The sequence below is a fragment of the Hylaeus anthracinus genome, unplaced genomic scaffold (assembly GCF_026225885.1).
Source record: "Hylaeus anthracinus isolate JK02 unplaced genomic scaffold, UHH_iyHylAnth1.0_haploid 11997, whole genome shotgun sequence".
In the NCBI taxonomy this organism is placed as follows: Eukaryota; Metazoa; Arthropoda; class Insecta; order Hymenoptera; family Colletidae; genus Hylaeus; species Hylaeus anthracinus.
Window position 1 is genome coordinate 9189844 of NW_026534344.1, and position 26871 is coordinate 9216714.

General features: G+C 35.7%; 1 protein-coding gene across 2 annotated transcripts in view; it reads left to right on the forward strand.

Moving 5' to 3' along the window:
• The first annotated feature begins 1501 nt into the window (after window positions 1-1501).
• Window positions 1502-26871, forward strand: part of LOC128889465 (serine/threonine-protein kinase 25) — a 240027-nt gene continuing 214657 nt past the window's right edge. Inside the window, exon 1 of one of the 2 annotated variants that reach the window (XM_054147124.1) lies at window positions 1502-2540. In XM_054147124.1, coding sequence (XP_054003099.1) covers window positions 2526-2540 — 15 coding nt within the window. In that variant the 5' untranslated portion in view covers window positions 1502-2525. The remainder of the gene's footprint in view (window positions 2541-26871) is intronic. The other variant, XM_054147126.1, reaches the window with a different exon arrangement.

The window sequence follows — 26871 nt, forward strand, 5'->3', positions numbered from 1 at the left end:
ATTTATAGTTGGTAATTACATTACGAATTTCAGTTTTTATATTAAAAAAATTAAAGTTTACTAATGTAAAATGTTTATTATCATTTTTGTTTTCAAGATACGTCATAAATACTTTAGTTTTAGAATGAAATAAAATAAAACTATATGTAATTTAATCATCGAATAAAATAGAAGTAGTTTGGATAAAAGTGTGACATATTATACTATGTATGTTCATTTTGTTCGAAAGATTGTTCTATACAAATTCCGAACATGCTCATTTTCGTAAAAACAACAGTTCCAATCCTGTAAGAAAAACAGTAAAATATTATAATTAATTATACTGTAGAGTTTTTACAAATTTTATCGTGTTTTCATGGTTTGCATTATAACTTCTCGTTTATGCTCTATTTTGGCGCGCTTGCAGTACAAAATACATGTAGATTGAGAGAATATTAAAAACGAATTACAAAAAGACGTACAAAAGTCATAAAGCAGGAAGAGTATCCAATAAAATAGCAATGAACTTATTGTTTGTTATTAAGACCGGATAAAAAATGGTATCTGAATTACATGTTCGAAAGTGTTATAATACATCAGTGTTTGCGGCGCAGTAAAGACGTCTACGAAACGTATTATTATGATCGAATACGCCTCCAGACGTGTCGTATCAACTTGAAACATCATCATTTACATCGAGCATTTGATACAAATCAAGTACTCGGTAAGCATAAGCGTTTACAACTCGTGTAAACCCGTATCGAACGCAATCAAACAATGCCTCTATTATTGCATATGTCCTTGGTCATATGAGAAAACCCACGTGGATTTTCTGAGTGATATAAAAAAAATGTTAATTTTGAATAATTTGATGTAGATAAAAGTTAAATATCAAGTTTTAAGACATGAGAGATTATCTGAGAGATTATTTTATGATTGAGAAAAATGTATCATATTATTGTCTCAAAATAAATACAAATTGGAGTCAATCTTAAGAAGAAATTTCAACGATAAGCACAAGATTTATCAGTTGATATTTTTTTGAATATTAAAATAATATGCGACAGAAAGTATTCATTTTAAGAAATCTTTATAGTAATATGATAGCGAAACTCTCTCCATGAAATTCACCCGTAAGGGTTTTTGTTTGGGTGCATATAATATTTCTGCAAAATGTGTTATACTTTAGGAAAACGTCTCTTATAATTGAATAATCATTTATCACAGGTCAGTTATTTTATTTTATAAAAATTTAAGTGAATTAATTTCTTCTTGAGTTTGAATAACGAATATGAAATTGTATGTTATTTCATTGTGTACTTGTGATTTCACCTGAAAATATTTTTAAGAACAATTTCACAATTATTACAAACAATTATTTTAAACAAACATCACATAAAATAATATTTTATTTGCTATAACATTAATACGATGTTGTTTCGAATGTGATAGCAGGTATAAATATAATTATGTAATAAAATAACGATATTTTACATATTATTTCAAAAATAACGTTATTTTAAATATGATTGCAGATATGAAAATAATTATGTAATAAAATAATGTGTTATTTTACATAATGTTTCAAATAACGTTATCTCAAATATGATTACAGGTATGAATATAACTATGTAATAAACTAATGTGTTATTTTACATAATATTTCAAATAACGTTATCTCGAATGTGATCACGAAATGACATTTTAAATAATTTAATTACAAATGTAACCTTTGGGGTAAAGTACATCAGTGCGTCCGAAGAACGCGCCTGAAAATTGTCTGGCGTCGCGTGCGTTCCGAAAACCCGCTCGTTCTCCCGTTGGCCACCCGTTCACAGCTGTGTCGGCGTCGCGCGCATCTCATTCGACTCGTTCCGCGACAGCAGAAACCAAGATGGCGCTCCTCTGTTTGCGGATCGTTCTGCGGCGGATATAAATACGTGAGAAAAACAGTGCGAGAAACGGGTTACACGGTGATTCGATTAAGTCGCGGCGATCGATGTACGCGCGTCGCATAGTGACAGCCCGTTGGTAACGTGATCGCGATAATTTCGTGGCTCGACAGCGCCGGGTAAACGAAGCCGCCTTCGGTATTTCGAACGTCGGCGACGAAGGTGCTCTCGGTGCCCACCTGAGGAATGCCAGATTATCCACGGCACGGCGGTTCGTGCGACAGAGGGATACGGTAATCGTTCCAAGGCATCCCGTGGCGCACGGTCGATCGTAAAGGTGTTTCGTAAGGTGCTCCTCCGCGAAGGTGATCAGTCGTTTCTTCCGTGACGTATGTGTGTCGCGGAGGGCTGCGAGACAGGTCGCGAGCGAGTGTCGTCGTCGTCGTCGTCTGGGTGCTCGTGTTTGGTGTGCCGCGAGTGGCGTTTTTCGCGGCTTCGATGTGCTCTCGTCCTCCCCTGGATATCTGGACAGGCGAGATCAGCTGCTGCTGGAACAACTAGTCCAGCGGCTCCGGGAGACGATACTCTTCGACAGGAGCGGTGGGGCAAGGAGGCGCCGGAAGCAGCCGCGAGTCCGGAAGCATAACGAAGAAGATGGCCTTCAACGAGGTAACCTCTCCTTCCTGCAAATCTTTTTTTCTACGTTACCCTGTCCCGTTTCGTCGTTCGATCCCGTGGGTTGACCTCGCGACCCCCAAACGCCAATTCTAACCTAACCTCCGTTCCTGCGCACAGCTGGCATGTTATCAACTCCCCTCCCCCCCCTCTCCCCACGCTTCCCTTCCCTACTTTCAGCATCTCTTCATTCTCATCCTGTTCTTTCTCTGTCTCTGCGACCTACGTTTTGTCAGTCTCCTTCCCCCTTCGAACAGGGTTTTCATCCCTGGATCATGTGAAATGGAGTAAGCGAGACACTTTTTTAGAGTTCAGGGTTAGAGGGAACGAACGTAATTTATTTATGTATATGGAATGTAGCGAGTATTCAAGAAAGCGAACAAGAATAATTTTTGTGGATATTGATACGTAATTCTGATCGAATGACCATAACCTTCAATTGCTACTATCGCGGTATGCGAATAGTCAAGCGAAAGTTACAAATTATGATGGTAGATAACCTTGTGAATCACAAGTACTTTTGCGATAAACATACGCGAAAGAGATCGCTACTTTTAACTTCAACGAAACCTGTAAATAGAAAACGAAATAATAGATTAAGTTAGGGTAAATTATCTGATATTTCCTTATCTATGTACTTCCGAGAGTACCGTCGGTAACCTTAATAGTTCCTGTGAATCGTGTTACGTGAGAGATGCACCGAAAATCAGAACGAACACACGCGAGATAATATGTCACGCTGGCATCGAACGACCGTGCGCTTCGTTTTTTCCTTCCACGTGATAACCAGAATCCGCGTGAGTAAAGAACGCTGGTATGCGATAATTTCGTATCGCCTTTTGCGCGGGAACGTTTCCGCGATCAGTGGAAACATCGATCCGTCAACGATGTCGTTGCACGTCTCTAAGTAAGCGTAATCCGTAATCCGGTTTGTTTGCATTGATGTGCAACGATGTGGCACAGTTACGGGGTGTAGGAATTCATTTAATTCTTTTTTAATGCAGCTGAGGGGAGTATTAGTCGGGTTGGAAAGTAATGTCGTTTCTGCGAATCACAATACTTGTTTATTATTCATCAGTTCATTTACTTTGATCGATCTGAAAGTTGAAAGTTTGCAAAAGGCTATTGGTAACGAGGGTGATTACGAGGATAATTGATTAAAAATCGAAAGTAATTAAGAATGTATTTGTTTGAATTTAATGTACAAGAAATGATATTAATTTGCGGTCCGCCTAATACATATTTGTAACCGTTTCAATTTTAAGAGGGAAGCCTACATAGGTCGAAAAAGGTGCATATTTAAGAATAATTTTGGAACGAACGGTACATTTTCTGGTGATAAGTTTAAGGGTATTCGAAAGAACGTGTCTTAGCTCCTGTGACGCAATTTTTGTTTTTAAAACTATGGTCACTTTTTATAAATAGCACATACAAATAATCATGTATTCAATTATTTATATATCATACATTGTTTAAGTCATTCGTTACTCAATTTTACATTATCAGTCAATTGAACTAACGTACATCGACACTTTTTGCAAGTGTAATTAATGATGATACAGTGAAATGAGGTTACTTACTAGTAACTACACTAGTAATTCGAAGAAACGGAGTTTCAATCGGCCGCATTTTAAAGGCCATGGAAAAGTCGTGCTCGCGGTCATAACAGAACCGTTTCCTTGAGAAAAACCTTTATTAGAAGAATACTGAAAGACGGTTGCTTACGTCTCACAGCCTACGGTAACTGCGAGGTGTTTCTAGTCACCGATACTCGCGTTCGCGAAGGCTTGTTCGCGGGTTACGTGCGAGAAAGAAAGAACGACACGTGCCCCTGGCGCGTTTGAACACAGAGTTTGCAGCGCGATATTATAAACAATTGCATCATAATCGAGCGATGCGAGCAGAAAGATTCGTGGCTACGTGTGCATCGTCACTGTCGTTGATTACCCGTTGCTTCTGTAACGTTTCTCCGTGACATTGCGTAACCATATCCTATAATGAGAGACGAGGTATCGTGTTTCCACGATGCAAATGAAAGAAAAAAAGAGCATTTCAGTGTATCCGATTCAAGTGTGAGATTACATCGGCGTTGGACAAACTGGATTATCAGTTTAATGTTTATCGATTATGGTTACTATGTAAGTCGGCGATTACTCGGTTATCGTGATTACAAAATAGCAATTAAGTGGTATAGTGGAATGTTGATACCGATACTCGATAATTTTGTTAGACTATTTGTTAGGTAACTGAAATGATAGTGTAATTTTAGTAAAACTTTGATTTAGAATTTGTCACTTGACATTAACAAATTCGATATAATTATATCAGTAATTAATTAATTATATGCAATACGGGTATATTTTATATACTTTTATAAGTATTGTATATTATTTATATTGATCTAATTACTTTGTGCTCTCATTGAGTTTATTTACATAAATTCTTATTCGAATAAACTGTTAGTCGAATACAAATTTATTTCACATTAACAAATAAAATAAGTTTTGATCGAAGACCGTACCATTTTCGTCTTATTTTTAGCATTTTTTGGATACCCTGTCTATTTGTAATGTATGTAAATTGTGTATTCGAAGTTTGCAACTACCTATCATGCATATGTAAATTACCAATGAAATTCTGTTATACGAACTTCTCGTTTTCTTCGAATACGTATATTCCGTCGTTTCAGTGATTCGTAATTTCATCTCTTGATAAAGTTTGAGATATTACGTTTTTGAAAACTTCTGTAATTATGATCAACAATGAAACAACTGTAGCATTTCAAATCTTCACTCGTTATAATAGAGGTTAAAGTAATTATTCACTGATTGATTACAAAATTAACAATTTATGATTCCAATCTGCAAATGCAATTTACGATTATTAGATTGCGTATATATATGCAAATTCATATCTTCATGGATGCAGAAAATAAATTTAAACTTAAATAAAAGCATATTTTATCTTCTAAACGGTGCAACATGTATATTATTTTTCAAAATTTTGAGTATGGTACGACGTAATTGGAAGAATCAAAAACCAATTTTTTTTAACCCTTTCGACGACTTAAAATAAATTAGATATGGAAACTTTATATAATTTTTACAAAATATATAATTCTCAACGTTTTGACAATTACCAAATTATACAATTATGCAAATGCATAAATATATGAAGTATAACAAACAAAATAGATGTTACAAATTTCAGAAGATAAAACATACCTTTATTTACGTTTTTATTCTTCATCTTTGGCTACAAAAACATGAATTTGCATAAACATTCGCAGTCTACTCATCAGCAATATATCCACATATATATGTATCCAAATAATTGCATTCTTAAAGATTTATGTAACTTCGAAAGCAAGGTAATTACTCAAGTAATAGTTACCATCGTCATGATTAATATTTTTAATCAATGACAAGAAGAATCTCAAAAGTAATTAATTATTGTCCACAAGAGGTGGATTACAATTCTTATCTGCAGTATGTTGCAGCTTAAAATTGCAATTCCTGCATTTTTCATAAATGAAGTGCAGGCTTTAATTGGAAATACAAACAATGTTCAAAGCAAAAGGAGAACGTGTTTCGATCGTGTTATCAGTTCGATTGAAGTTTTTTCCAAACTCTGGGCGATAGATCAGAATTTTCGGAAAGAAACAATGCTGTACGGAGCACATTTGAAAAACGTTCGATGGTAATTACTTGATGGTTATCTGTCGACTACTTTGTCCCACAGTTAAAGGCTTAAGATTATCTCCCGGTCGGTTATCAGCGTCGATGACGCATATCGCGCGCATCGCAATCATGCACGGTAGGCTACCTTTTATCGTGGCCGTCTATTTATTACCACTGGCTCCTCCGTGGAACAAAAAGAGCACTGGCCGGTAATTAATACGTCGCGATCAGATTTCGTTCGATACGATGTCGGCGCAATGCGAAACGAGAAAATGTTACTCGTAATCGTACGCGTTGTGTGCGATTTCTTCGTTTGCTCGCGTTTTCCCATTGTTATACTTCGATAGAAGATACCGATACCCTTCGGTAGAATTCCATTATATTACTCGATCGAAGGTGGGTCGATTGGAAGCATTTGATGAAAATTGAATGGGAACGAACAATGGATTGTATCGTAATTAGTAGACTGCGAATCATTATGCAAAATAAAATCTTCGCGAACGTATCTACAACAGTTGAACCTAAATAAGAATTGTTATATTATTTTGCAAATATTATAACATGAACTCTACTTTCAATTTTTTTTATATTCTTACATATTGTGTGCATTTTGTAGGTTCTTGCACATTCAAATTTTATATAAATGCATAAAGATCCGCAGTCTAGTAATTAATAATGGGCAAAATGCTTATCTAGATGAAAGCTTAGAATAAAAGATAAATGATACGCGGACTTTTATTTTTAGATAATTATAATAAAATATCGAAGTTTCGTTGTTTTGTTTTGAATTTGTCTGCTTTTTAGAGCAACCAAAACTTATATTTGTCATATTTGGTCAAGTACAGTGTTGTCCATGTAACTTGCTCATTAAGCAAGTACACTTTTATATTTGTCATAAATTATATACCTTAGAAGTTAACTGGAGCGAGCAAGTTACGTGGTACCAAATATAAGAAACTCTTCTTTGGGACCTGACCAGATACAATCTTAAAATAATTTATCATTTGCATTATTCGTACATATTTGAGATAAAGTATATCAGAGAAAACTCAAAATCACATATTTTCTTATATTAGGAATGGTTAAATATCTCATGAAAGGATGAAGCTATCAAAAAGATATTTTGACAAAAGTTATTTGGTTCAAAAGTAACTGCTATTATATTAAGGACAAAAATAAATAAAGTTCCATTTAAAAAATGCATTTAAAAAATGCATTTAATGGAGCCAGTGGTAAATGCATTTTTTAAATGGAACTTTATTTTTTTTTGTCCTTAATATAATAGCAGTTGTTTAGACTGCGTTAAATCTACCGACTTCGATATCCACTTTTGGGTTTTAAATTACAATAAATGATCTGTTTTTTTTTATTATTTTTTTTTTATAGTACGTAGGTAGATGCATTTGTCTAAAGAAATGCAATAATATTTGGGATAAAAATATATATGGAACACTAATTTGCTTTTCGAATCTCCACCACAACTTTACACACAGCGAAATTACTTACACCGTATAATTTATCTATTTGAACCAAATATCTTTTGTAAAAACATTTTTTTGATATCTGCATCTCTTTGTGAGATATGAAAACTATTCCAATTTCAACGAAACACTATATGATAACACGTATCGCGCTTAAAAGTACATCCATGTAACATGATACTCTTATGAACTACATTTAGAAGATATGTAGAGGTAGCAATATTAGTAAAAGCTAACATATAATACTTGCACTCATATATTATTTCTTAATTTATTCGATAATTGCAAAGCATTCGTGTACACGTAAAAATGTACACATTTTCTAATGAATGTATTTTAATCGTAACTTTAAATTATACTTTACGATGGATAGATAAAAACAAATCGTTGCGAATAATCCACTGTAATACGTTGTTTTTATCCGTCACTTATTATTCGAATAACGTTTTGCCCGTCTCTGACTATAGAGATCAAAGTGGCCATTTAGGAGTTAATCGTTATTTAGTCGCGTCTCTCGAGGGAAACGCGGAAAGCGGCGTTTGTATATTTTGCCTCAGGCGCTAAAGCGTGCCACTACGGTGTTGTGTTTGTACGATTACGTATACACGCGCAAGCTTGCGTAGACCATTCATCCGCTCTACGCGGGCTCTTTAAACGGGAAATTAATGAAAGAACGTAACAGCATCTTCATGCGCTACAACTCGTACAATATTCCCTGCAGTTTTCTGTCATTCAGGTCGCGCTTCTTGCTTCTGGATACTTTCGTCGCGTGTCCGAGATCAGTCATGGACGAAATTTCATTCGAGTAGGAGTTGATGAATGAAAACTCCGCGCAGTGATGTTTCTCTATGAGTACCCTCTTGAACAGTAACCGAGTTAAGCGTTCCTTTATTCAACGTGATATATAATTATAATTTAATCATTTTATAAATCAGATTGTAATTTTTATTGGACGAATTACAAATTAGTTGTTTATCTTGCGGAATTTTTAGAACATTAGAGGATGAGATTTATTTTGAAATTTCGATCTTGGTTTAGGTTCTTTTCAGGAGACCAAAATTAACATGAAAATTATATACGTGAAAATACATTCAAGTAAAAATTAAATAGAATTTTCTTTACTCTTTATAATAGATAAAATCTGTTAAACATTCTTCCGCCAGGAAAGTTTCCTCTTTGCCAGAAAACTTTGTAAGGGATCGAATCAACTGTAGCTGTAATTAAGCTGATTGATGAAATCTGAAATGAAGATGAAATTGACGAAAAATGAAATTGATATGTTAGGGGAGAGTTTTATCTTATGTTTCCTATTTAGCATTAATTTATATGCAAGTTAATATAGGATGTTGTAGCTTAATCTTTAATGTAATCCTTATTACATGTTAAAAGCTTTCTTTTTAAAAAAGAGAAATCACCTTGTTATAAGCTTTTTATAACATTGTATGAGAAATATAATTTAACCAACCGATTTCCTAAACCGTATCTGTTGTACATATTGCATTCAATGCTTTTACAGCAACAACAAAATATTCATTTTTCCACGAATAAAATAAATATAGGTGAAATTTAATAATAATAATAAATAAGAATATAACTTAAAATTTTCATTGTGCTGATGAAAGTTTATCACGTGTTCTAGTAAGTGCTGGTAGCTCCGTTATATTTTCGAACTTTGACCAAATCTTTTATAAGAATATTCTCTGTAATAGACTCTGAACTATGAAAAAACAAACAAAATGAAAATTCGATTTTCTGAAACTGTTAGACAAGAATGACTCTCCAATCTTTAATCTTTCTTTCTGTGTAAATAATTTACAGCTTTAATTGTTACGATAAACTTTAATTTTCAAAACGTAAATCGATACAAAATTGTTGAAACCACAGAAATACGTAGTCGATTGACTACGAGAGGGTTGAACCATTCGGTGGAGTATGTGTCGCGTGTCCCTTGTTTTAGATTGCTTCGGTTGACCGTAACGCAAAAAGATAGGCGTCGGTTCATTAAAGTTCCATACAATTCACGTTGCACCTGCTCTCGTGCGAATGGAGGAACATCAGTCGGGATGGAAATACCGATCCGCGAAAAACGAGTAAAAGTGGTAGCCCTTTAGTACAAAGACACCTGCTATCTGGTTATATCGATCGAAATGGAATGTATACGAGTGTCCAAGACGGGATTTCACCGTGGTTCTCCCTTCGACGGCACCCATTCGTTTGTCGACGATCATATGGCTTCTTCTCGTATATCGAATCTCTGTATTCTTTACAGCAACGTATTTATATACTTTCGGGGCTGTTCCGCTCCTCTGCGTGCCTCGGTGGTCGATTTCAGATGCGTTTTTTCTATCAATTAAACAGAATTATAAAAAAAAAAAACATTCACAAACTGGCTGAGTGTAACTGGCAGCTCACTTTGTGAAAGCTCATAAATAATTAAAAGTTCCGCCTTCATTTTCAATAGTTCTAGAGCTCCTGATCAATTAAACTAATAGTTCTATCAATCAGAACTATTGGATAACTTTTTACCACAGATTCTTGCACCTAGAGTTATTTAAAAAATTATCCAATAGTTATAATTGATAGATATTAGTTTAATTAACCCTTTGACTGCGGGACAAATTTTGCTGGAAATCCTGAGATGCGTAGAAGCATGAATTTAAAAAAAATATCAGATTATAGGGAATAATAAAACGGAACTTTTTTATACTTATAGTTTATTCATAGGACGTTAAGTTTCAAATATAAAAATTAAAGACTTAAAAGACCTTTAACATGTCTACTATTATCTATAAAAATATTAACATTCCGCAATTATTTTTTACGCGAAATAAAAATTCTAGAAACAGAAACCTTTTTCCTTTCGCACGTACGATAGTCATTCGTTAAGTGAGAAGTTATGCGAGTATGTGGTCTCTCTGTTATTCCGAGTGGCGCGAAATTTACGAATTCGCGACAGAATAGTTCCCGAGGAAACCTTTTACGTAAAATGTCGGCTGCATGGCACGGAATTATTAAAACCAGAGACCCGTTGAACGATAGAGCACCTTATGCGTTCACGGGCACACGCAACCCTGTTATCGGTGTCGTTATTCTTATCGTAGCCCGGAAAGCCTAGCTCGCACCTCGGTTAGCGGAGACGCGCATAAACAAACGTAGAAACGCTCGTACGTGTATGGTTATCGTCGTCGGTTGTTCCCCATAAAGTTTATCGACGCGAGAATTTCAGGTGGTGTGCTCGCGATACGCGCCACTCTGTACCTACCTGCACGGTCCCTTCGTTTATGTTTGTACGACTTTATACCGTTATTACGTAGGCGTCTGCGACCGATGAAGTTTCGATGATCGCTCTTTATTTCGCTTTTGCTGCACCGTATAAGCGTTGATCGACCACGTGGGAGGAAAGCAGGTTACATTAAGAGTCGTGGTATTGATATCGGGGCGTCGATTGGAGCATATATATCGTCGTGAATCTCTATTATTAAGGGAATTCTGAATAGTACGGGCAATATTATTTAAATATGTATTTTGAATACTGCAAAAATTCCGTTTTATGGGTCACTGTTATAGATGTTTATGATACACTGCTCGGAGATGTAAATTATTTAAAAAACAAAATTATGTAAGCATGTGCATTACTTTCTAAACGGGGTAAATATCTATCCTCGTTTAATATTTCACCATAAAAGTAAAGTCCTAATAGCATATTGTCAATACCACACATTGGTGTTCAGTATTCGAACTATTTTTATCATTGAATATTGTGACGACACAGATCGATGTAGTCCCTTGTGCTCTACAAAACAGTATTAACATACCTATGCTCTAAACATGTTTGTTAGAAAGTTATCTGCATTGTTTCCGTCTTTCGGCAAGTACCTATGTTACAAGTGTTCGAACGGTCCTCCATTGCAGTCCAAGCACTTTCCTTATGTCTCTTTCCGTAATTTTGCATATTTCTTACTGAATGCGTTGTTGGAGCTCCTTAAGATTGGTAAAGGAGTGCGAATACATCCTATCTTTTACAGATTCCCATAAAAAGACCTTACCGAGGGACAGAAATAGTTCGGATAACTTTTACTATCAATAACATCCTAACGAACAAGTTTAGGTTTCCATTTACAAAAAGTGCCGTTGCATTTTTTTGATGCACCAATGCACAAAAGTGCATAAATGCATGTTATGTACCATCCGAAACTATTTAACTTTCAATCATAGCATTTCTTTTCTATTCCCAACCGTTAGGTACAGCCAGTTCCTGTTGCGTGGGACACCCTGTATATGAAAATCTGAAAGATGCACATCTGTGTCAACCGAAGCCAAAGTGTTAACTACCTCTAGTTCCTTTATTGTTATTATTATTTCATAAATCGCATCGTGATGGGATCGCTCGTATCCGTGAGAATTCGCGCGCTCATACGTTTTTTTAAATTACCAACGACACGCGGGTGTCAAGGACACGCACGACCACGCGAACAATTCGTCACAATCGTGTTAATCCCCCCATCGTCCGCGGAAAGAGCCATTCGTCATGCGAATTACCGCGAAATTCATTTCTATAATAGAGATATCAACGTCCTCCGCGAGATAGTCGTCGTTAGTATCGTTTACGTGGCACAATAGACATTGTTTGATCGTGGCCTCGATGCGGAGCTGCTTGTCCGTTTCTTGCCGCCAGCGTAAAGTGGACGCGGAGGAACGAGTATCAGACGCACTGACTTACAATCCTCGTCCATAAGTACGTGGGCACTTCCTCAATTGGCATAAGTCACTAAACAAAATTACGAATCTATTCAGGAATATCACTTATGTTTCTGTGTTTACTGTGTATTACAGTAGAGAATATACTTTAGTAATTTATCTAATGTCTTATCATAATAAAATATATCATAAGTCATAATAAAAAGGAAAAGAACAATTATATTTTCTTTTTATCGATGAAGAAATCTGTGTACTCTTAAAACTTTATTTATCGATCTTGATATTGTAGCTATCGATCTTGTAATTGTACTCGAAGCAATGTTACTCCATCTATTTTGCAGTATCTCTCAATGTTTTCCAGATGATGCATATTCTTTTCGAATTTTTATATCTATATCAGTGTTTCTCAATTTGTTTGATCTAAATGACCATTTTGTGAAATTGTGTTTCTTAATTCGCCTCCTTTTAATTTTCAAGGCTTCAAGAGGGGGAAATAAGTTTAGGACTTTGTTTTTTTTTTCTTAGCAGGAAAGAAAGGTATATAATTTAATGAAACTTTAAGAACATTTTATACATATGTTCAAGTAAATATTGTAATTTTTTAGAAAATTCATGAAATTAGTCTTTTCGTTGTGCCCAACTTGTATATACAGGGTGTCCACGCTAAAGTGTGACGGTCGCATATTTCAATAATTATTGATGACACGAAAAATTTGTTTAGATGTAAATTGCAGGATACAATGGGGTCTATATTGTGGTGTGAACGAAACTTTTTTTATATTATTAATGTAAAAGATACGATGGTGAATTCATTGACCCTTAATGTCTTTATCCGGTTTTTATTAGTTTTCAAGATAGAACGCTTCGGAATTTACTGATTTTCACCGGAAAAGTTTCAGTTTGAGTGACAGCGTAGGACCGCTTTTATGATTTGCCACTCAAATTGTGATTTTACCGCAGAAAATCAGTAAATTTCGAAGCGTTCTATCTTGAAAACTAATAAAAATCGGGTAAACACATTAAGGCTCAATGAATTCGTCTTGAAATATATGTAGTTCCATTTTAAAAACGAAACTTCACCACGAAACTTCATCATATCTTTTAAATTAACAATATAAACAAAATTTCGTTTACGCCACAATATAGAGCCCATTGTATCCCGCAATTTACATCGAAACAAATTTTTCGTATCATCAATAGTTATTGAAATATGCGTCTGTCAGACTTTAGCGTGGACACCCTGTAGACCCCTAATGAATCCGAATCGTTCTCGTGACGGCTGTCGTAAAGAAACGTGGAAAGATATGGCGGGTTGCACGGTTGTACGGGTTTATAAGTCGCCTCTGTCTGTGCTCGTCGCGCTTGGCCGTTGTCCATTTTATTTTCGATAAAATATGCACCGCGTAAAAGGAAGGGAGCGTTCTTTGTAGCGCGCGAGCACGCATTGGAAAATGCCGTTAAAAATTGGCACCGTCGCCAAATCGGGACCAGTCGTAATCGCTGAATAATGGCGATCCCATTATTCTACCTCAGCGATAAAACATCGGACAACCGCGAGTAACCTTGGCCACGCATTATTTATAATATATCGCGATATGGTGTGACTCTTAAAGTCATACAGGGCGGTTTAATATTAGTGGACTTGCATGCAGAATCGGATGCATTATGTAGACGACCTTAAGGCCTTTAGACTTCGCCATAAACCGGCCAAGAAAGAGAATGGAAAGACAAGTCCTCAACATTTTTTTACATTTCATCGAGAGAAGTACAGTGAAGTCTCCGTAAATGCACAAACTCGGGACTGACTGCATTCATGGTAGAGTTTGTACATTCTTTGATGAACTTTTAATTTTAACATTCTTTTAGTTGATTTGTCTATAATACATATGATTTTTTGTTTTTGCTAATGTATCAGGTGCCATTTGTTGACACGTAAAAAAGATAACAGAAGTGCTCGGTGTTGAACAAAAACGGCACCGGGGATTATACAAAACACAAAATTCAAAATGAATCTTATTCTATTGGAGTGTATCTATGGTCGGTATTAGAATTATTAAAAAATATAAAAGATTTTTAAAACTACAGTCTGATCCTCGTTCGAAACTCGAAAAAAATATTTACTCCCGTAAAAACATTTTTTTGATAGCTTCATCCTCTTAAGAGGTATTTAACTATTCAGCTTTAAACAAAACATCCTGTATATGTATAACATCATTTCTTAAACTATTTTGCCATTAAATCTACCACGACCGTTTTCAAACTTCACTATATATTTCTTATACGGAATATATAAATTATATACATTTGTTTCATGTATTATTCAATTCAGTTGCACGTAGAATATTTTTGCATTTAATTTGAAAAAAGTATCTTTAAGACTAGTCACTTGTTTCATCACGATAGAAATAGATTATAAATAAACGTCGGTAGGTTTTGTGTTTATTCTTTATAGGACACTTTACATCTCTCGATATATTAAGGCTCAACTAGTATTGCGCATTTGAATACCGTAGTTTATTAAGTGATAATTACAAATAATATAATGCCAATAACGTAGTAATCCACGGCCCTCTGGCGTCCTTATGAGCATAATTGCATTCTTCTGCAGCATCATGCTAGCTCCCGGAATGCGTAGAAATACGCACATCCGTGTTTAATGCCGTCGTAACTGTTGTAGAAATGACTCATATGCGAAATATCTTTTATAGCATTGTAATATTTACGGAACACTCGTATTCTTTCGTGGTTATTGAACATTTAAAATTAAAAACGTTATCGATGCTCAAATGAATTTATCTTCGAAAAGAGAATTTAAATACACATATAACTACGTACAGAATTTGTAAGGCCAGAGAAAAATTATAAGTCTATTCTGCATATAAAGAGTATTAAAACGAGAAGTAAGTTGGGTTTTAGCGGAATTGGTGATTGTGTGTTATTGAATCGGAAACTTGTTTAATATTAGTCGAGTGCACTAGCTCTATTCTAATATTTAATTCTTGTTGAATATAATAGGCAAAACTAGTCGTACAAAATTAATAAAAGAAAGGAAATGATTTTAAAAGTTGCAACAATTTTTAAATTTCATACGCTACTAATATAGCATTTCTTAAATATTAACTACGATTATTTCATGGAACACTTGCTTACATTGCACGGAGCACATGTTAGATAACTCTGGCATACAAGCAGATCGTTCTTATCGAAGTTACTCTGATTTCCTAGAAAGGATACGGTATAAGTTTATATAATATGCAGCTCGAAAAACCATTACCTTGACTATAATTATAAATCTGTCGTGGTAATACTGAGAATCAATACATATCCTCGTAAAGCGTGGAAGAATTTCCTCCAACTCAATATTCTATTTTAGAAATAATTAGCGCCGTAGCATCCTTGTACATACATCCTTGTACATACATCCTTGTATACAGTTTAAATATCGAGAATTTGTTTCAACAAACATGACTAGCAACTTCAAAGCAAAGTTAAATATAGATTTTCATCTTCATAAACTTATTAATTCTTATAATTTAAATTTTATTCATTTGTTTCGTTGATTGGTGTTTTTAAAAACCCAAAGTGTTAATAAACTCTGCAATTTAACAAGGAGTATTCTTTGCAACGTTTACTTCGTTCCAAATTCAACGATTTCGTTTAAACTTGTATCGTTGAATGAAAATTGTAATAATCTGTTCGCAGTTAATTTATTATACGGTATAAAGGCATCAGCACTTGACGCAGGCTTTTAAAAATCAAAAAACAAAACTGTAAAATTGCTTTAGCAGTTGGCACTCCTAACCTACACATAAGAGTTTAAAAACTTAAACTTATTATTTTAATAAACTGTAAAGTAAAAGTTCCATAAACAACAATTTTTCTTCAAGTAATTAAAAAATGTATTATATCAAAATTCTTCTTTCAATAACAATGTATAAAAAATAATAAATAAGTCCATACTTAAAAAATTTAATATAATATTACAAAAATATTGTAAGTACAGAAAATAGCTTCATATTTACTGGGCTGATGTATAAGGAACTAAGTAAGATAAATATTTGAAATTTTTGGGATTTGTTCTTATTATCATAAGTAACAACTCTGCCAAACTTCAAATCATTTCATCAATTTTTACCGGAGTTATAAAAGAAAAAGTAACCGATAGAAATAATTGCACGTATTTTTCATTTAAAACTATTGAAAGTTTCAGGTACGTGTTAATGTTAAAATTAGGTGCTCAAATTTTGCAGGAATTTTATTTTTTATATATATATGCAAGATATTTAGGGGATACGTAACATATATTTCAAAAATCATTAAAATAAGAACCATCCTACTGTACAGCGTCAATTACCGATGCTCCTTCTTTGCTACAGTTAATTGCATTCGTAAAAGCAGCAAGCAAATAAATGATTGCTGTTTTCATGGCAGACGCGGTTAAAAGCGCTCTTCGATTGTACCCCCAGGTATCGTATTTTCTGTAAAACTTTCGTATTGGAACAGGGCGAGCGAGGATTAATCGTGGCGTCGCATTTGGTAGGTTTCGTTCGACTGTAAACGTCAGCAGCGTGTCGCCCTCTCGTAAAGCGAGTAATAGCTCCCTGCTTGTGCACACTCCGTACACCCGTGCAGTCGTATGTCCACGTGTATCCACAGCCTGCTGCCTTGCTGCGCCCATGTATTTGCATGCGTGCAACCCCCGATCTTGCACCGGTGCACCTATGTATCTTGGCTGCGGGTTCGTGTTCTTGAACGCAGGTGATAAGGTCGGGTCATAGTGTTGAACACTACGGGGTGTGCAATATTTTTCTATGGCGCGTGATACAAATTTTTTAAGGGTACCCTACTCATCTAAAAAACGATCAGTGTTACAGATATAGTAGACGTGACACTTTATAAATGAAATAATTAGTATTTTAAATAACGAGGTATTTTGGTTCACAATTACTTCATTTTTTAAATACAATTGCGTTATTTTGTTTCACGAAATAACTTTGATGGTAATAATATTTTCGTATTTGTAATAATTAGACTATGTATTTTATGCATGTATTATGTACAATTATATATAAATAATTATACTAATATTCTAATATTATTTCATCCTTTCAATAACGCCAAAAGATTTATGATTGCATGTAATACAAAAGTTTAGAAAATTGTTCTTTCGTACCACTACTGTTATTTAAATTTTAAATAAATTCAAATATGAACTTGAAATATAAATTTGAAATACCTAGTATTTAAAACAAAAAGATAATTTGGTTACTACAAATTATATGGATACTAGTTTAGAAACATTTATTTCTTGAAAGAGAATCTTTTTTGTACATATTCTACATATTTTTGCCTTTGTACAACAAAGTACAACAAAAAGTGCCTGTAGCTAGGATTGAGAACCGTTTTAACACTTGTGTTGATACAATCTCAACCTCAATGGAATACGACGATGCTTACTTTAGGAACACTGAGTACATAAATGTATTCGAGCATTTCACGTATGCAAGATTGGAGGAAATAGGAAGAGCGTAGACGTGTATTTCGGTACACGTACCTACTAGACATTAGCTGGCGCGGCGCTAATTTCGAGCCGATGAAACTTCGTTAGGACGCTGGATTAATTGGATGAAGACGCCAGGAAACGAAGGTGAGCGGTGTTCCTCGGGATGAAGAAATTTTCATCGATCGCTGAGATAATATTAGGTCGTCCCATAAGTTCGTGCCATTTGTTACTCTACCTATGCAAATTAATATTTGAAACATCTACTTAATTGTTATGGGTACATAGAATCACTAGGCTGCAGATATTTATGCAAATACATATAAATATACTTGCTATTCTACCTATGCAAATTAATATTTGAAACATCTACTTAATTGTTATGGGTACATAGAATCACTAGGCTGCAGATATTTATGCAAATACATATAAGACAAAACACTATAATGAGTCGTGATTAGCAATTGACTAGAATTTGTTTCTCTGCAAATGAAGAGAAAATTTTATTCTCTAATTACAATGGTTATTTACGATATTTACGCTCTTACCTGTAAATCAAAAAACTACAATTAAAGCCTATTATTATCGCTTCTTTATTTATACTCACTATTTTCACTCTAGATATTTTTCTAATTGTTATAAATTTTGAGAGAGAGACGGGAGGAGAGGATATAATATAACAGAGCACGTGTGTACAATAATATACAGAGAGATAAAATTTATAACAATTAGAAAGACATCTAGAGTGAAAATAGTGAGTGTAAATAAAGAAGCGATAACAATAGGCTTTAATTGTCATTTCTTGATTTACATGTAAGAGTGCAAATATTGTAAATAACCATTGTAATTAGTGAATAAAATTTTCTATTGGCGCGCGGAGCATAAAAAGCGTGGCAAATCCAAATATACATTAAAGAAAGTATACTTTAAAAATGGTCTGAGGAACAAGTGAATAAGAACGCATAAACAAGCTGCCTCATGAACTCACGAAACGGCTTAATATTACGCGTGGGGTATTAACAGCGAACGTTAATCGTTTTGGCATGGAGCGCGAACGGATTCGAGGTTAACAATTATCGAGTGGATTACTTTGATGAAGCGTGATCGTGCACGGTAGCACGATTCTGCTGGTTCACGCTGCTTTCTCAGGAAGGCAGCCGTGACAGGTCAGGAGAACGTGTTTCTCGGTCTCAGAGACAGGAAACGCTACTCCGTGTGTCACGGGGATCCAGTTTTCCCGTCGCCGTGAAACAGGTTCTTTTTTTACGGGCCAGAAACCCATGTCGATTCTGGACTCGCGACCTCAAAGTACCTCTACCCACTCGTGGCTTAAGAAAAATTAACCCTTTGACGAGTAAGCATTTCTGGGAAATACACACGGTTTATGAGTAAACTTTGTTCCATGACATAAGTGGTATTTTATTTCTTATATATATTTGACAGAGTTTACGCACATTTAGTTTCATACATATAGTTTATTATGAAAAGTTGAATTACATTACAATGGAAAAAGTACAAAAAACATTAGTAACATTAGTAATTAGTGAAAAGTTAGTTCTTGATCAAGATTGGACATGATATCTTATTCTTCTAGGATATGATAATTAAAATAATTTTAATTTTTCGTTACCAGAAAAATATTGCAACAGTACTTCGCGCGTCATGGGAATCCATTTTTTCCTGTTACATTAGAAACAGGTTCTTTTTTACGTCCCAGAGATTCCAGTCGATCTCGCCTCGAAGTCCGTCTGCCCACTCGTGACTCGAAAAAAATTAATTAAACTTCTCGACTACCAATTTGCGATGTGTCCCGTGATCCGTGATCCGTGGAAGAGATCTAACGACACAATTTACCCCACTGCATTGGCTCGAGACACGATCGACCTGTTCGACGATTCCAACCGAGATTGAAAATCTGGCTTTTCACGCGCGACAAGTTTCTTCCCTTTTTATTTGTTTGATCCTAGACCGCGTTGTATGGGCGTAACGGTTTCCCGGCTGGAGCCCGTTCACCTTATCAATTTTTACTTGTTTCGAAAACGGTTGGTCCTGATAACGGGTCGGTTACGTAATCGTCCAGGGAGACAGACAAGTTCGCTAACATGGCGCGGTGAAAAAAAAGCAGTGTCTTGCATAACTGGTTTTCGTTCACGGTGAAAGGAAATTCCGATTCCGCGGTGATGCGTTGCGTGCGTCCGTCTACGAAGAATCGAGATGTAGCTCTCCATCTATTCCGGAATAAGAAAGAAACCCGATTCTATTTGCGGCGAGGCCTTCGGATTCCTCGGACAGGTAGCTGAGATGTGACTCGTTCCGAGGTAAATGCGATCGAAAACAGACAATGGCGCGTTGAACCGCATTTCATGACCACGCTTCCATCGTGTTTTTCCCGATTCTACATGTCGCGATATGGAAAACACGAGAAACTTCTTCGATAGCTAGGACGCACGTGTCCTATTCTTGGTTTTAAATTTCTAGGATTTTTCTTTATGCAAGCAACTACTCTTCGCAGACCGCTAGTTATTTGATGTTTAATCTGTTCAATTACAAATTTTAAATATATACTTGATAACAGTAAAAGTGTGTCTGCTTCTGCTTTTGAAATTCGAAAATAAGACTTTGTTTGTATAGAGAAGCAATCAATTCCAGAAGATATACAGTCAGTGTAATAAATATTCGTACAGAAACCATTTATTTTAAATTGGTTGCTGTACGAATACTTATTACAGTGACTGTATGTGTATAGATGTGATACAGGTGTAAAATTGGATATGTATTCAGAAACTATTCGTTAACCTTCTATGGGCCGAATTTTGTTTTCTACAGACAACTTGCAAGGGATTAGTTTGATATTTCAGGTTGATGGTCAACCGTCATCGATATTTTTATTGGTTATCACAGGGGGTGATTCTACATGAAAAAATAAGTCGAAAATATAGAATACAAATCTTTCGTGTGATGTTTTGTTTTCGAGAAAATCGACTTTGAATTTTCCCGAGTATGGGTGCACTTGATCGTGTCCCGTTATAACGAATTTCACTGTAGATCACTGTTTCGATTGAAGTTATGTTACGAAGTAGACTATTATATCCATACATATCACGCTTAAGGCAGTACACGCAATTGTCATAGCCAAAATTGAACAATTTTTTTCAACATTTAAATAGATTTTGTAAACTAAAACAAATCATACTTTTACAGTACAAGTATTGAACTTGGTATATAATTTTTTTTTCGTTGAAACATATTTAAAGATGGCTAAAATACAGCAAATCTTCAGAGACGTTAATCTTTTTTGCGGTGTACACGATAACTTAAGAATGTCTGATCTGAAATATAGCAAACAATTTATTCTGTATTACAAAACGCCAACATCTGCTAAATGGACGACGGAATTTTTTGTGACGAATACTTGTTATTTAATTAAGGAATAACGATAATTTTTAAAATCGAAAAATGTGGTTTTTCGATCAAACTACTGCCATTTCGGTAAAAGTTAAAATTAAAAAAAAATTCGTTCATTCAGTAGAGATTGACGCGTTCTAACAGAATATTTTGTTTGGTGTGTTTCAGATGAGATTTGCTGTACCTTGGCCATTTATAAAAATCATATATTAACAAAGCAATTTATGTATTTAAATTCAATACTTGGTCTGTAAAATTATGATTCGTTTTCAATTAAAATATGTATTTAAATCTTATAGAAAGAATTTTTAAATTGTGGCGTATACCCCTTTAACACGTTGATAACAAGTATTACAATTGACAATCACGTATCGTTTCGCTTACGCTATCATATCGCAAAGATCAAATTTCACAAATTACAGACTCTATGTCTACTTTCTTGTCGAACCGATACATTTTCTCTCCGGTACGTGGAATCGTTAGAAAAGTTAGCAAGAGTGTGACTGCCACGCTGGCAGTTTTCTTTCCCTTCGATCGTACTGTCCTTGATCCCCGCCCTGTAATTTCATGTCATTTCGAGAGTCACGTTTACTTTACCGTCGAAACTTCTCGGTGTCGATACATTTCGTTCCTCGAAACTTGAAAGTGGTCGCAACGATCTACGAAAACGAGCTGAAGTAGCGCGCGCGCGCGCTCAAACTGCCTGAAAAGCACGAACTGACAAAGTTCGCGACGAAAAGCGGAAGCGGGACGAGACCAAGAGGAATTCGAAAGTTCGATAAAGGACTGAATGGAAGTTTTCGCGACGCTTACTTCGACACTAGGACTCGATATTCTTTTCTTTCCTATGTAGCACAACTAATGTCTACATTGACCCATCGGAGACATTTTTAGAACGTTACGATCGGTGTTTTAGGTCCTTATCGAATAGAGTTGATCGCGAAAATATACGGGCATCGACATAACTTCAATATTTGGCTGTGTATTAAGTATAGAAATTAATTAAGAGTCATTCCAAGGTAAACTTACCATTTATTTATACAGGAAAATCGTACAAGTTTAATCTTCCCATAGTCACACATTCCAAGAGAGTACATGTAGTTGTAAAACCAAATTTCAAAGCAATCTGTGGCATTCCTTATCATGTTGATACTTTAATGTTTCAATAGTCTCGAGAGGAAATTTTAACTTTGTACAAAGGGTCTAGCTTTCTTTCTTAACTTTATTATTTTTTGCATAACTATATTATTTTCTATTTCAGATATTTAAATTCTGCAAAAACCTGCAAATATTCGTACTCATAAACTGCATCTCATATATTTTTTTCAGGGTATTTTTTTTTAATTATTAAGGGTAGAAAATATATAATTTATTTTTTGCGGGTGGTAATTGCAAACAATCCTGTGAGTGACACCTAACAAAAAAATCAGGAATGATGATCGGTTATTTAGCTGACACATGTAAAAGTTTCAGAACGGTCGGAGCCCTGAAATATGGTTAAATAATTAAAAAGCAACAAAAATCTCATGCGTTACGCTCCGTGCAATGGGCTGAAGTAGAGTGAGACAGTGTATGTCAGACACACTACGCGTATCGTTACAGCTATGCGATTGCCTATCCTTATCCTGCTAGACCCTTTATACGAGCTTTTTCTGTGGCAGCCAACGTGTTAATATGTGATTGAGATACCAAACTGTTATTTTTGTATATAGTATCCGTGATAATGAACATTAATATAATAATTTTTGGAAAAAAAAATATAACCGACTAATGTCGAATTGAGTAACCTCCTCCTTTTCGAAGTCGGTTAAAAACTTCTATATTTTGTATGTAACCAATAAATAACCAGAATTATTGCGAAAGTTTCACCCTTGAAACTGTGTTTGAGCCAAAATCAAAATAACGGTACTGTAATCAGATCTCCACAAGCTGTCTTTCTACAAAATCGCAAATTTTTCGGCGAACTTCCCTTGCCGAACTTCCCTCATAAGTTAAGTTTTCGGGCTGTTTATTTCACCGTCGCGATTCGGTATTCTTTCCTCTGTTTTAAGGAAAGACTTGGCGGCTGTTTAAAATGCTGCTTCTATTTGCCTTCTGTTCGTCATTCGTTCGGCATTCCGCGAGAGTCGTCAAGTAGGCGGTCGTTGACTGCAAGTCACCGGCGAAAAAAAACAAAAAAGCTGTGCATCCTTTCGCGTCAGTTCGGCTGCACGGCGCATAGCTGGCGCATTCAACCGAAGTGTTCCATCGATATCGATTCGTCGTCTGCGTGCAATCCGATCCACTCGCTTCGTCTAAAATATCGGCTCGGGAAGGTGTCAGGCTGACTTGTCTTTTATGAATGCGCGCGAGAAGAGAGGTATTGACCTGAATTGGTATTTCGGCCGTAATCTTGTTCGCCTTTCAACGGTGGCCGTCTTCTGCACAAAGACACGGGATATCGATCGGGAACCATCAACGATACTCCGCTTTGAACAAGAACAAAGGTTTAAAGCGAACCGAGCGGAGAACACTCGAAAGTAAATGCAACTGGGAAAGAATTCATTTAAAAGCAATTACGGTACACTCGAAAGAAGCGCATCGGTAAGGGCGGGAGACGGAACTCGTAACGTTTAGATCCGTGCCCTGAACGTTATTGGATATCCTGTCGATCGGGGGTAGTTCGAAAGAGAAATTGTTTTCTAATTATCTACATATTCAGGAATGATTAATATTTAATGTTGATAATAAGTTAACTTGCATAGTTATTGCTGGATTTTTATGCATTTATAGAAAATTTGAATGTGTAAGAAACTACATAATCCACACTGGGTGCAAGAATGAAAAAGAATATATTTTAAGTACAGTTTATGTTATAATATTTACAGAATAAAAGAAATTTTTATTTAGGTTCAATTTTTGTGCGTTTGCAAAGATTTTATTTTGCATAAATATTCGTGGTCTAATTATCACTGTCATTAGATATCTCCATAAGGAAATGTCATTCGTAAATTTTGTCATTTTCTTTTGACACTTGCGTAGTCTCGAGTTTACTAAATTTTAAACGTTACTATTTTCTTTTGATTCTTTGTACCTATATTTTTTTCTATGGAGCATTTGTTCGGCGATATGAAGCGGATTCAAGTGATTTTCTGTCGAGCAGTTTGCGTAAGTGCTCGGACACGCTTGACGAAAAATGTTATTTGTATTTCCGCTATTATCTCGAATTTCACTTTAGTGTGTTAGGAAAGTAACGATGAAAACGATGTAAGGTGTATTTTTGTTAGTAATTTTAATAATTATTGTTTTATTGTGTTAAATAACAATCGCGCGACAATTTAGTCTTACGATTTCATATCTTCAAATTATGGATAAAGTATTTCGTAATCTGTATGCTGCAATAGGCCGAGTAAACGTTGATTTGCTTGATACGAAAGACCACGCATTAAAGAGATAAAAGATTTAAGTGGATTATTAAAGCAAGTCGAAAGATCCTTTTTTCTGTTAATAAACAATTCCAAACACGATGTGTTTCTTGTGGGAAACAAAATTAAAATAAAAGAAGTCTGAGGATTATTGGAAAATAACATTGTTCGAACCGAAAAGGTATTTATCAATTATCAATGGAGTTGATAGATGCCATCTCATGATTACAATTTTAGTTTGCTTAGCATTATAATCAATTCGGTCGTAATTTTAAACAATTTACAGTTACTTTTTAATTGTTATAATCTGAAACAATAGTCAGTATTACTTCAATTCTTGAAATGAACAATTTAAAAGAAGTGTATTGCTTTTAAATATTACGAATATTTACGAAGTCGTCGATTTATGAGTTATAACTACCGGTTGATTAGGAAGAGAGTAACGTTTCACATAAACATATCTATCCACTCAGGCACTACAAATTTCTCAAAATCACTCGATTATTACCATTAGTCTTACTGCAACTTTTGTGGACAACTATTGTAACATATATATATATGTTAGCTTTTGATATACCTGGTAGTCAGTCTACATTAATTGTATCAATATATATATATATATATTATGTGATAGATATATTTGATATACCAGGTATATCAAAAGCTTCGTTTCTAAAAATTCAGCATTGTATATAAACAACTAGCAACACAGTTAATAAATTCCAGGTCTCAATAAAAAATTTATAAGTAACCTCCCGATAGATAAACTGTTAACAGTTATACCGCATATGAAGGTGACAAATTCTGAAGGAATAACCCTTCGCAGTGGTTTATTGTACGAAAGCATACTTAAAAGTACACTTCAACTCCAAGAAAATACGTACGAGAATTGGTTTGTTGGAAACGATCAATGTGTCGGTCCCCCTTGACGAACAAGTGGCGATCGATCCTTCCCGCGATCGAGAGCATCCCTCGAATAAAGAGGGAGGCCTACGACGCAACTCCCGAATCTCGTAAAAGTTAGCTTGCGCAATTTACCGAGTTTGAACAGCGCCCGGCCTATTCTCCGTTCGAGTTCGCGGACACGAGGACAGGGGCAGGCCTGGCGCTGAGACTTGGAATCGCGGGGATCGTGAGAAAGATGCAGACAAAAGGAAATGAGGTATTCCGAACAGCGGGCCGCGTTCTTGGCTAAGGGGCTGGGCGGGTGGGGAAGGAAGAAGGAAGGAAGGAAGCGTGGAAGGAACCAGAGGCCGTCGCCAGCCCGTGAAACTCGCTGGATGCGGCCTCCGGGATAATGGAATTCCTTCTTCGCTCCTTCTCGCCCACTTCTGAGTGTCGGGAGAGGTCCTGCTCCCGCCGAGCATCACGGGAATAAAGCCGAGGCTACGGGCAGCCCTCGATCAGACGTCGATTCCCCGGTAACTATCAGAACGCGTCCATAATTTATCGACCCTTTGGATCGCGTCTTATGAAAAATTTATTCCGACTCCCGTTAATTCTGTCTCGCAACCCCTTCGAGTGCACTCAAGAACGTTTATTATACGGTTATCGGTAATTGCATTGTCGAAGCGCTGAGCGGTCTATCTTGTACCGGGATGCACCGGTGCACTTGCTTTAAATTAATATCGCGAGGGAATGGTTGAAGGGGATGTTTGTAATGACGAATGGATCACGATGCTACGGGACTTGTGACAATGTGTATTTATTTATTTTGATATTTGACAGGATTATAATACAACGTAAGTTGGGACAAGTATATTTAATAAACAAGAATATTCTTATATATATACAGGGTGTCCCAAAAATGTTGGAGGTCCTTGAAAAGGATGGTTCAGAGGGTGATTTGAAACAACTTTTTCCTTAGCGGAATTGTTGTCCGAGGCTTCGTTGAGGAGATATTAATGGAAAACACTGATCAATCAGAGCGCGCGTATACTGTTGGACCGGCCACGATAGCGATGGCTACGCGCTAGGTAGTCGCTCTCGTACGCGAACAAGTGACTCGACGTGCATCGAAGGATATTGACGCGGCCGCTCAGCGCGTAGCCTTCGCTACCGTGGCCGCTCCAACGGTATCCGCGCGCTCCGATTGGTCGGATTTTTTTATTAATGTCTACTTAACGAAGCCCCATCCGACATTTTTGCAAAGGAAAA